General features: G+C 46.0%; 1 protein-coding gene across 2 annotated transcripts in view; it reads right to left on the bottom strand.

Moving 5' to 3' along the window:
- LOC140734530 (sodium- and chloride-dependent neutral and basic amino acid transporter B(0+)-like) overlaps nucleotides 1-9,036 on the bottom strand; it is an 85,475-nt gene extending 76,439 nt beyond the window's left edge. For both annotated transcript variants that reach the window (XM_073058615.1, XM_073058616.1), the window contains exons 1-3: nucleotides 8,801-9,036; nucleotides 8,411-8,564; nucleotides 7,288-7,419 (exon numbers count right to left, since the gene is read on the bottom strand). In XM_073058615.1, coding sequence (XP_072914716.1) covers nucleotides 7,288-7,419; nucleotides 8,411-8,564; nucleotides 8,801-8,872 — 358 coding nt within the window. In that variant the 5' untranslated portion in view covers nucleotides 8,873-9,036. The remainder of the gene's footprint in view (nucleotides 1-7,287; nucleotides 7,420-8,410; nucleotides 8,565-8,800) is intronic.
- Between the last annotated feature and the right edge of the window lie 3,758 nt (nucleotides 9,037-12,794).

Raw genomic sequence — 12,794 nt, 5'->3', positions numbered from 1 at the left:
TGGTGGGATATGGGGAAGAGAGTGTTAAAGTCCAGCATTTTGGATCAAGAGCTGACATTTTAATGTTGGGAATGTACAGATGGAGACTGGCACTGGAACGGGGACAATTAAGACTGGAGATTGGATGGTGTGCAGCATGACTAATTGTCTTGGACATTTTTATTGTGATTGCATGACCCTGTTGGACACTGGTAACATCAAATATTATAAGTCCAGTCCACTGGTTCATTGACAGAGAATGATGCTGGTGATGCACCATCAATAACTCACGCTGAGACTTAGGAAGTGAGATATCGGCTTTTATTGACTGAAGAACAACACTACATCCTGGGAAAATGAGGGAGAGCAGCAGGCCACAGTCGCCTTTATACAGGGGTCTGTGGGAGGAGCCACAGGGGCAGTCAGCAGGGTCTGTGGGAGGAGCCACAGGAGCAGTCAGACAGGTACATCTAGTTCACCACATTCACCCCCCCTTTGTTTAAAAAAAAATTCCCAAGCATATTTACAGGTTAATCTATCAGGTGGTCGAATCGTTCGCTGCGATCTACGTAGCTCCGGCTGCAATTGCACAGGAGCCGGAGGTGATGACGGCACAGGTGCCGGAGGTGGTGTTTGCTCCGGAGGCGGAGAGTGGGTTGATTCTGTCCCAACAGGAGGTGTCAGGGATCCCTCGCGTGTGAGCGAGGTCCCTGGAACAGACGCGTACGGAGTCTGTGTGGGGCACGGTGCGTGCGGAGTCACCTCGGGTACAGGGTGCATAGTTACCGTGGAGTGCTCGGGGTAGTGGTCTGCTGCTCCGGCGGGCGCCAGGTCGCGGACAGAGACCGTGTCCTCCCGCCCATCAGGCAAGACCACGTAGGCATACTGGGGATTAGCATGCAGGAGGTGAACCTTCTCGACCAGTGGTGAGTACTTATTACTCCTCGCATGTTTACATAGCAGCACTGGCCCCGGGGACGTCAGCCAAACTGGCAGGGTGGTCCCAGTGACAGACTTCCTGGGAAAAGAGAATAAGCGTTCGTGAGGGGTGGCATTAGTGGACATACACAACAGGGAGCGGATAGAGTGGAGTGCCTCAGGGAGGACCTCCTGCCATCGGGAGACCGGCAACCCTTGTGACTTAAGGGCTAAAAGTATGGCCTTCCACACTGTGGCATTCTCCCTCTCCACCTGGCCATTCCCCCGGGGATTATAACTCGTGGTGCGACTAGTAGCACTGCCCCTAGCTAGCAGGAACCGGCGCAACTCGTCACTCATAAAGGAGGACCCTCTATCACTGTGGATGTAGCAGGGATATCTGAACAGAGTGAAGAGCTGGCGCAGGACTTTTATGACCGACGTGGTAGTAGTGTCGGGGCAGGGAACGGCAAAGGGGAATTGCGAGTACTCGTCAATAATACTGAGAAAGTAGACATTGCGGTCGGTGGAGGGAAGGGGGCCCTTAAAGTCAATACTCAGTCGCTCAAAAGGGCGGGTGGCCTTGACAAGCTGCGCAGTGTCAGGACGGTAGAAGTGCGGTTTGCACTCAGCGCAGATCTGGCAGTCCCTGGTCATCGTCCTGATGTCCTCCAGGGAGTACGGCAGGTTCCGGGCTTTAATGAAATGATAAAACCGGGTGACTCCCGGGTGGCAAAGTTGGGCATGAAGGGCATACAGCTGGTCGAGCTGGGCACTAGCACACGGTCCCCGGGATAGGGCATCAGAGGGTTCATTGAGCCTGCCAGGCCGGTACAGGATATCATAATTGTAGGTGGAGAGTTCTATTCTCCATCGCAAAATTTTATCATTTTGGATTTTGCCCCGCTGTTGGTTGCTGAACATGAACGCAACCGAGCGCTGGTCGGTCAGCAAGGTGAACCTTCTGCCGGCGAGATAGTGCCTCCAGTGCCGAATAGCTTCCACTATGGCTTGGGCTTCTTTCTCCACCGTGGAGTGCCGAAGTTCAGAGCCTTGAAGGGTACGAGAAAAAAACGCCACTGGCCTGCCTTCCTGATTGAGGGTAGCAGCCAGCGCGACGTCAGAGGCGTCACTCTCTACTTGGAAGGGAATGGTCTCGTCTACCGCATGCATCGTTGCTTTGGCAATGTCCCCTTTAATGCAGCTGAAGGCCGCGCGGGCCTCGGCAGAGAGGGGAAAGGTGGTAGACTTGACCAGGGGGCGGGCCTCGTCTGCGTAATGGGGAACCCATTGGGCGTAATAGGAAAAAAAACCCAGGCACCGCCAGAGGGCCTTGAGAGTAGTGGGAAGAGGGAGTTCTAACAGGGGGCGCATACGGTCGGGGTCAGGGCCAATGACCCCGTTCTCCACGACATACCCAAGGATAGCGAGTCGTGTGGTTCTGAACACACACTTGTCCTTGTTATAAGTGAGGTTCAAAGCATCGGCCACTTGGAAAAAGCGTTGGAGGTTGGCGTCATGATCCGACCAGTCACGACCACAGATGGTGATGTTATCTAGATAGGGAAATGTGGCCGTCAGTTTGTACTGGTCCACCATCCGGTCCATCTCCCTCTGGAAGACTGAGACCCCATTTGTGACACCAAATGGGACGCGCAGAAAGTGATAGAGCCTGCCACCCGCCTCGAAGGCGGTGTAGGGGCGGTCCTCTGGGCGGATGGGGAGCTGGTGATAAGCGGATTTCAGATCAATTGTCGAGTACACCTTGTACTGAGCTATCTGGTTGACCATATCCGCGATGCAGGGTAGGAGGTACGCGTCAAGCTGCATGAATCTATTGATGGTCTGGCTGTAGTCCACAACCATCCTATTTTTCTGCCCAGTCCGAACAACGACCACCTGGGACCGCCATGGGCTTGTGCTTGGCTCAATGATCCCCTCCCTGAGCAGCCGCTGCACCTCTGAATGAATAAAGGCCCTGTCCCCTGCACTGTACCTCCTACTTTTAGTTGCCACAGGTTTACAGTCGGGGGTCAGGTTGGTGAACAGCGATGGGGGAGGGATCTTGAGGGTGGAGAGGTTGCAAATAGTGTCAGCAGCACAGCTATCGGCATGGTGCTGGGCGGGATGTGGGGTTCGGGGTGTATGTGTGTGTGGTAACGGGGTATATGACGAAGTCCCACAAAACTGAGGATTCCTGACAGTGATTGGTGGGAGGGGCCCGTCATATGCCATAGTCACACTTTCGAGGTGGCTCTGGAAGTCCAGCCCCAATAGCACAGGGGCACACAGTTGAGGCATGACCAGTAGCGCAAAGTCCCGATATTCTGTGCCCTGCACCACCAATGTCGCTACACAACCCCCCCCCCCCCCCGGATGTCTGTGGAATGCGACCCAGAAGCCAAGGTGATCTTCTGACGTACCGGCCGTGTCACGAGTCCACAGCGTTTCACTGTGGCCGGGTCAATAAAACTCTCAGTGCTGCCCGTGTCAAACAGGCAGCTAGTCCTGTGTCCCTCCACCAGGATGTCCATCATCGACCTTGCGAGCTGGTGTGGGGCGCTTTGGTCGAGGGTCACGGAAGCCAGCGTTGAACGGGGCGTGTCGGGGGCGGGGCCTGGTGACGCCGGCAAAGATGGCCGCTCACATCCGGGCATGCAAGATGGCGAGTCGGGGGCGGGGCCTGGTGACGCCGGCAAAGATGTCCGGTCATGCAAAATGGCGGCCCCCAGGTCTCAGACGCAGCGCTGCTCGACCCCGGGCGCGGTTTAGACTTACATACTTTGGCGAAATGGCCCTTCTTCCCACAGCTGGAACAAGTCGCTTCGCGAGCCGGGCAGCTGTTTCTGGGATGTTTCGGAAGCCCACAAAAGTAACAGAGTTTTATACCTGGCGAATTCGTGGGGTTTGAGATACCGCGACTGGCAGCGGCATTGGCGAATTCGCTCGGAACCGGGGAATCGCGCGGCTGGACCTCTTCGGCGTACAGCTGCGCAGCCTCTAAAGTATCGGCCGTCTCTATCGCGGAGCGTAAGGTAAGATCAGCTTTTTCCAGCAGCCGCTGGCGTATACACACTGACCGGACCCCAGTCACAAAAGCGTCTCGGACCAAGAGTTCCGTATGCTGTTCCACTGTGAGCGCTTGGCAGTCACAAGTCCGCGCGAGTGCCTGTAGTTCTCGGAGAAATTCAGCAGTCGACTCCGTAGGCCGCTGTTTTCGTGTTGCCAAGCGGTGCCGTGCATAAACTGGATTTACTGGCCACAGGTACTGTCTTTTGAGGGCGGCAAGCGCCTCCTCGTAGGTGGATATGTCCCTGATGAACGAATAAACTTTTGGGGCGACCCTCGAGAGGAGAAGTTTGAGCCGAACAGCCGAGTCGGTGGCACGAACCTCCTCTAAGTACGATTGGAAGCATACCAGCCAGTGTTCAAAGGCAAGGGCTGCTCCAGGGTCTTGGGGGTCCAAGTCTAGGCGTTCTGGGCGTAAAGCGGTTTCCATGTTGTAACTTTCAGTCAATAAAATTGATGCACCATCAATAACTCACGCTGAGACTTAGGAAGTGAGATATCGGCTTTTATTGACTGAAGAACAACACTACATCCTGGGGAAATGAGGGAGAGCAGCAGGCCACAGTCGCCTTTATACAGGGGTCTGTGGGAGGAGCCACAGGGGCAGTCAGCAGGGTCTGTGGGAGGAGCCACAGGAGCAGTCAGACAGGTATATCTAGTTCACCACAGCTGGGGAGCTGTGTTGCCTTGGTTGTGAAAAGGACTAGGCCTTCACCGCAAAGTTGCCCGTTGAAATCGCCCAGAGGAGGGGACACCAAGGGGAGAAGAAAGAATAAGAGCCTCTGGGTTTGTGCTAGAATTTGTACTGGGTTCAAATTGGCCCTCACATCAGTGCTGCCCTCCAGTGTTCACTCAATGGAAAATTGATAATCATGGCACTCAGGGACTTCTGCTATATTATGTGTTTGTCTTTCTGAAACTGTAACTATAGACTATTTGTACTCTATGCTATGTACAGTGTGCTGTGTGTTGGTTATGTGCTTTGCACCTTGGTCCCAAGAAACACTATTTATTTTGGCTATATACTTGTAGAGTTGAATGATACTTAATCTTGAATTTAAATTTGATGTGGTTGCAGATGGTGGGACTTGAACCAGCAGATTCAATGACAATTGTGTGATTAAAGTCCAGGATTTGGGCAAACCTGGAGCCCAGAACTGGCCTGGAGGCTAGATTTTTTATTTTTGGGTAGAGGAAATATGAAGGATTTAGACAATTGATTAACTTATCCATCATGCATTCTAGTTCAGCAGTGGTAACTATAAGCTATTAACTCAGGAGTGGTTGTGACAATATGTCACTGTTCCTTACAATTGCCCAGGAGGATTGCTTGGAAATGATACACAAAAACGCAAAATGTACAAATGTGACTTGGGTCTAGAAGCTTTCAAGAAAGTGTTTTACTAAATGAGTTTCTATCAAAGAATTTTTGGTGCATTTCCTCATTAGTATAAATAATTTGTAGATGATCAATGGAGATATTATGAACTGAATACTCACCAAGTATGTTAGTGAGAAATGGCATTGGAAGGCGTGTTTGTTAATCCTGACTATTTGTTTGACATATGTAGAGTTCATGCTACCAGCTCCTGCTGGATTGACTCTAGGCTTATTGGAATTCACATATCTTTGAAAGTAAGGCTGAAGATTTCCGAACATTTGTAGATACAAGAATCTCTCATTTTAGATCCTCCACCAAGAACAGAAGTGTACAATGTACTGTGACTGTTAATCAAAATGGCTTCTTTGGTTTGCTAGAGTAGGAATGCTTTTATGTCTGATAAGTGTTTTCTCTCGCAGTTGTTTAGCTTTGGACTTGTTGATATGGGGATTATTCATTTTTTAACCAATGGGGAATGTTATTTTGTCATGAGCCTGGGAGCTTGGGGATTTCGCAGTCTTTTCAGGGGAGGCGGGAAGGAGACGCCGAGGAAGATGGACATGCACTGCACTGCTTGGTCGACCCCCGGGGGTGGTCCCAGGTGTGAGGATGTGGAGGTCGGAGGAAAGTGACGAGGGGTCGAATGGTTCGATGGTTGAGCTCCAACGATGTGAACTAAACTGACTGAAATGTTATAAGTTAGCACCTTTTACTTTCTTTTCTTTTCCTTCATATATACTGTATTGCATAGTACTCTTTTAGTTTCAGTAAAATCTTTAAAGTGTATTCCATAACGGTATCTGGTGTGAGTTTGATATGGTGTGTGTGCGAGCGGCATAAACTTGATTCTCACAGCACCTGCGTGTACGGGAGGTGGGGTTGGAGAGTGGCTGGATCTCCTTTTCCCCTAGACATATACCAGCCTGTTGGGTAAGTGTTACACAAGTGATGTTTGTAAAGAGCTGTGTTCACGCTACTACACTGCACAATTCAATATATATACCCAGATTAATTGAAGTTATGGAACTCCTGGCAAGAACTACACAAACTACGACAGATGAGTAGGCCAACATAAATCAACGTGGACAAACTTAGCTGGTGGAATACACAAATTCTAGTAAAAATACTTCATAATTTTCCTAAGGTCAATTGTTTCAGGAATTGCTTGGCACTTTGGTTCTCTATTCCACTCACTCGCTGTGCTTTCAGACTGTGGTCTCCTGCAGTGTTACAATGAGGTCCAAAGCAAACTTCATCTTTCACTCACAGCCTACTGGACTTGGATTAAATTCTACAATTTCAGTCACATGTCTGTATCAGTTGTCATCCATCATATTGCCCAGCTTGCTTGTTGTTTCTAACTCGTTTGACCCCTTTTCCCCCCCTCGAGGAATGGAAGACATGTCCGGTCTGACCTACTGGACACATTTCGCTATTTCACAATTCCTCCATTACTTTTTATCTAAGCTCTTTCTTACCTTCTAACTGTTCCCATTCACTCTGTGACAAGATGTCCTTGTTCACAGTTTATCTCATGGTGACCAAAGTTTTAACCTATCGCTTTCCCTGCAGCTTACAGCTCCTTCCTGTTTCTAAAAAGGATCTCTTTGACCTAAGAAGTTAGCTGTGTTTCTCTTCCCATAGATGCGGCTAAAGCGGTTGAATATTTCTAGATTTTTCTGTTTTTAATTTAGATTTCTCACATCTGCAATGTTTTTTATTTATATTAATTCGTACAAAATGGCTTGCCTTACATTCCCCTTTTGTAAAAATCTAACAGATCTTCGACTGTGAACAGTGAACCAACAAGGTTGTTTCAGCTCTGCGAACTAAACTTTAAAAAACAGTACATTGGCAAGATTTAAACACTATTACTCACTCAAATTGTAACTAAACTGTAGAGTTAAATAAGCATATTTAAATAAGTATAAGCAAATAACCTTGAAGCAGTGGCACGACTTTCCATATCGAAACAGGTCCAAGGCTGGCAAATTGCCCAAAGGATGTGTCCAGAAAAAACATCGGCATTCCAATAAGTGCCAGCATGAGCAGGTAGGGAATAAGAAAGACCCCTAGAAAATATAGGAAAGATCAAGTACCACCAATATGAAGGTCAATTTGAACTTCTTCATTTCTGGAAGGTGGACATTATGAGCAAATCTCTGAAGTGTGCTGTATGTCTATAACCATTTACATTTGATGATCATTATCTCAAATATTTATTTATCATTCCTGTGTTTCCTCTCAGTCATGTAAGATTTAGTGTTCCCTACAGAACATGTGAAAAATTCATTTTTCAGCTTCATTTCTGTATCTGTAGCTGTGAATAAAATGAATAGAGTCATCTCCATTTTGCAAAGTTCATACACCAAATTAAAATCTTAGTTCCCAAATCTGACACAGCACAGATAAACCAGAGAAAACGCAGCTCACTCCTGGATACCAAAGAGGTTCCATAGGTCAATTGCGTCTCTAAGTCAAAAAATACTTTTTAAAAATATGGTAACCATACTTTCACAATATTGTAAAAACACATAAAACTTGTAAGAAAGTAAATTACTATAATTGTGGAAGGAGAGAGAGGGAGGGGGAGAAGGGGAAGGAATTGAGTTCTGACATTCAAGGAAATAACATATCTACATACTTTGGACTTCTGAATTTAGCAATATTATGGGAGCTCACTCATATGTAGAGGTGTTGATAATTCAAGTAGTTGTAACCAGTTGATGGTCTGTATCCCACAATGAATATGCTTGATGTGTTGAGTTTATTCATTATGACAATGTTCATTAATCATCAGTTGTTCACAATGGAAGATCCACTCATTTCTAATGATAAATTGTCATGTATTTTGGATCATCCCCAAAAATTATACATATTATAATTTACACCTTAAAGAATGTCTTAATCTTTCCTGATAGAAGAAATGCTCAAAACTGTTAGTCACCCAGTGCAATGAAGGTTCTGTGATACAATAAATTTAGTATTACTATATTTATAAAACAATGGCTCTTCACCCATGTTTCTATTTTTCCCTCCTACATATCTTATTCTCTAGAGTACCTCCTCCATTCCTGTACGCCAGGTAAGGGAATCTCCAGACATTGCCAAGTCCCACTGCACAGCCGATCACAGAGAGTAGGTATTCGGTCTTCGAAGACCAGTTGCCTCGCTCCACATTTTCGTCACTCTCATTTACATGTCCATCTGTGGCAACCTGGGGGAAGAAAGAAAACTGAATGAAAATAATCTTTGTTAGGTCAAAATTCAAACATGAAGTTCACTACAGAAGCATTAAGCTATTTTCCAACGAGCAGCAAAGAGCAGTTTGGAAACATTCTGAGCTCCTTCAAGTGATCTTGAAGATTACTAATCACAGATCCTCAAATTATCAGAAGATTTCAGGACTGTCCACAAGTATTTTTTGCCATTTTTTGATAAAAAAAGACTTACTGAATCCTCTGAAAATTGAATACGATGATCAAGCTGTGAGAACCTATAAGCAACTGCTTTTTCAGTTTTCATCTTTAACTAATGATGAATAATTCTTCTATTCACTTCAAGATTAATTCTCAAAGGATTCTTGCATTCAAACAGTTATGGATGACATGCTGCTGTAATTTTTTGTTTTGAGCTAACGCAATCCACTCTAGTGAATCACTTCCACAGTCAGAAGTCAGGATCAGATTTAAGTCCCAGCACTCTGCTGATGATTTACCACAAACCAAGGTCTTTTGAGTTCTTTTGTTAATGATTAATCAGATACAAATGTAGCTTTTCTCCATTGAATTGATTGTAGTAGTTACATCTAGCTTTCATTTACAGGTTTGACAATGGCATTGGTAAAGGAACCACCAGCAAGAGCGTCAGCTCCAACCAAAATATCACGCAAGACAGAGCACAGCTTTCTTGGTTCACAAATATGAAAATATTTCTGGAAAATCATTTCCTGGTTTAAATAACTCTGCCCATCTCAAAATAAAATACATGACAAAAAAGGTGGCACCAGTGAACAATGATTTCACAGGCAACTACTTCCAGATAGAAAATCTTTTAAATTACTTAATTTTTTTCTGCATGTTGTGCTTGTTATTTTTGTAATGTTTGTGTTATGGAAACTGTTGGTGCCTGTGACGTTCCGTTTGGAGCTCGATCAAAGGATCCAGCACGATGCCATGCCTGAAGGTCAGAACAAAAACCCAAAAAAGGCCAAGAACACAAGCTGGCTCACAGAGAAAAAAACAAGAGGAACACCGGGTATGAATAACTTCATCTCCAGGCCGCAAGGAATATTGTAACATCAAGTTGAAGGCTTTCGGACCTGATTAATGATCACTCCCAACAGTGCCAGATGGTCAGAGATCTCTCCCAATGGGGCCAGGGGGTCGGAGATCTTTCCCAACAGGGACAGAGGATCAGAGATCAATCCCAATGGAGCCAGAGGGTCAGAGATCTCTCCCAACGGTGCCAGAGGGTCGGAGGTCTCTCCCAATTGGTCAGAGGGTCAGAGATCTCTCCCAATGGGGCCAAAGGGTCAGAGATCACTCCCAACAGGGTCAGAGGATCAGAGATCTCTACCAATGGGGCCAGAGGGTCGGTGATCAATCCCGACAGTGCCAGAGGGTCAGTGATCTCACCCAATGGGGCCAGAGGGTCAGTGATCACTCCCAACGGGTCCAGAGAGCCAGTGATCACTCCCAACTGAGCCAAAAGGTATGTGATCACTCCCAACTGGGCCGGAAGATCAGCTAGAGATTCAGTGATCACTCCCAACAGAGATGGAGGGTCAGTGATCTCTCCCAATAGGGCCAGAGGGTTAGTGATTTCTGCCAACAGGACCAGAGGCCATGATCACTCCTAATGGGACCAGAGGTTAGCAATCTCTCCCAATGGGGCCAGAAGGCCAGTGATCACTTTGAATGGAACCAGAGGAGCAATGATCTGTCCCAACAGGGCTAGAGGTTCAGTGATCACTCCTAACAGAGACAGAGGGTTGAGATCACTCCCAACAGAGATGGAAGGTCAGTGTTGAAGTGGATGTTGAATGTCCAAAATGAGAGAAAGAATTGGAAGGGAGCAGCTTAGTAAACACAAAGTTGACCTGCATGGCTCATTGCCCTAGGAGACACAAGACAGACTGCAGATGCTAGAAATCTGAAGCCACACACACAAAATGCTGAATGAGCACATGAGGTCAGACAGAACATACAATCCCCCTGTACCTAATAAAATGGCCACTGACTCTATGTTCACCGTCTTCTACTGCTGTAGCCCATTCACTTCAAGGTTCAACATGTTGTGCATTCAGAAATGCTCTTCTGCACCCCACTGTAGTAATGTGTGGTTATTTGAGTTACTATTGCCTTCCTGTCAGCATGAACCAGTCTGGCCATTCTCTCCTATTTCTTCTTATTAACAAAGCAGTTTCACCCATAGAACTGCCACTCACTGGATGTATTTTTTTTTTCTCAACATTCTCTCTCTCTCTCTCTCTCCATCTTGTTTTAAGGCGGTTGGCACCCAGCTTAATGGTGCATTACCGCCTCCTTCTGTTCCGGAATATGCGATGGACTCACATTCTAAATCCCTTCACCCAATCACACACATACAAATACCCTAACCTACACTTTATCCTCCCCATCCTAGTACCCTATTTCTGTTTATCCATCATATCCTATAAAAAACCCCTGTACCCCTTAAGAAAGCTAAAAATACCCTGTCCTGTGTTCTCTCACCCATGCCCAGTAATTTCTTCCTTCACAATAATCCATTTCTCCCCAGCTGCCTACCTCTGATCCCAAATCCCTATCCCGCTCCTTTTCCACTCTCTTTCCCTCAGCCCCTCCTCTCACCTTGTCTGCCATTACCAGACCCAGGCAACCCCCTCCCAGCAATTCCCACTCCTTCCCCACTCTCTTTCCCTCAAGGAGCAGGATAGGGATTTGGGATCAGAGGTAGGCAGCTGGGGAGAAATGGATTATTGTGAAGGGAGAAATAAAGGGAATAAGGAGATAGTGAGGGGATGGATGAATGAAAACCGAGACAAAGGGAATAAAAGAATAAGAAATGACAATGGAGAGAGTTCTGAAAGTGAGGAAGATGAACAAGTTCAGAGAGGAGGTGTTGTCATAATTAGGTTTAATGAGAAGGCGCAAGGACACATGAAGAAAATTAACCCGTTTGTACTAACAACAACTCTGGCAAATAAGATAGGGGAAATAGTATTTGCAAAAGTCCTTAATGATGGCAATCTATTGGTAAGATGTGCGAATGAGGAACAACTTGAGAAAGCACTCAAGCTAAAAGAGATAGAAAAATGCAAGGTGGAATATACAGGGAGGGTGGGAGCATGAAATGGTGGTTGTAAAGGAGTGATCACGGGTGTACCAATGAGTATAAACATGGAGGAGTTGAAGAGGAATATCAAAGGGGGGAAAGTAATTAATGTTCTAAGACTGAAAACAACAAAGGAGGGAATGAAAAAGGAAAGTGAAACAGTATTGATTGAATTTGAAGAAGAAAGAGTGCCAAGGAAAGTGTTCCTGGGTTTCATGAGTTACCCAGTAAGGGTATATGTGCCAAAGCCATTGAGGTGCTATAATTGTCAAAGGTTTGGACACATAGCTAAAAACTGTAAAAGGCAGAGGAGATGTGCTAGATGTGGGGATGATCATGAATATGGAAAGTGCGGAACAGGAGTGCAACCAAAATGCTGTAATTGTGGAGGAGCTCATAATGTGGTGTATAGTGGGTGTGAGGTTATGAGACGGGAGAATAAAATTCAAGAAATAAGAGTGAAAAGAAAGATCACTTATGCAGAAGCTGTAAGAATGTCAAGAGAACAGAATAATGCTCCTAATGACCGGAGAGCAATAGGGATGCAAGAGATGCAGCGAAGAGTAAATGACAGGATTTATGTGGAAAAAAAAGCTCTAGTAACATTAATTGCAGGAGTCATTAATAGTACGGCTGAGGTAAAGTCAAAAAGTGACAAAGTTCAGCTGGTGGTCAAAGCAGCAGTAAACCATTTAGGGTTAGTAGGACTGACATGGGAAGAAGTGAGGGATAACCTCACTAATCAGTCAAGCCAGGAAGTGTCATAGGTTGGTTAATACTCATTATGGTGATTCTTTTGCAATGGAATGCAAGGAGTTTACTGGCCAATGGCCAGGAATTTAAGGACTTTATTAAGAAAATGGTTGTAAAACCGGATGTAGTGTGTATTCAGGAAACTTGGTTGAAACCAGCTTTAGACTTTGTGGTACATGGGTATACAATGATAAGGAAAGATAGAAATCCAGGGGGAGGAGGAGGTTGTGCTATGTTAATCAAGCAAGGTATACTGTATAGAGTACTGGAAAAAGGAGACGATCAGGAATACATAGTGGTGGAAATATGGGAGAGAGGGGAGGGAGTGGTTATAATTAACTACTACAATCCATGTAAA

The sequence above is a fragment of the Hemitrygon akajei genome, chromosome 10, assembly GCF_048418815.1.
Source record: "Hemitrygon akajei chromosome 10, sHemAka1.3, whole genome shotgun sequence".
Classification (NCBI taxonomy): Eukaryota; Metazoa; Chordata; class Chondrichthyes; order Myliobatiformes; family Dasyatidae; genus Hemitrygon; species Hemitrygon akajei.
Note: the sequence above shows the minus strand (reverse complement) of the source record. Positions and strands in the feature narration are given on the sequence as shown.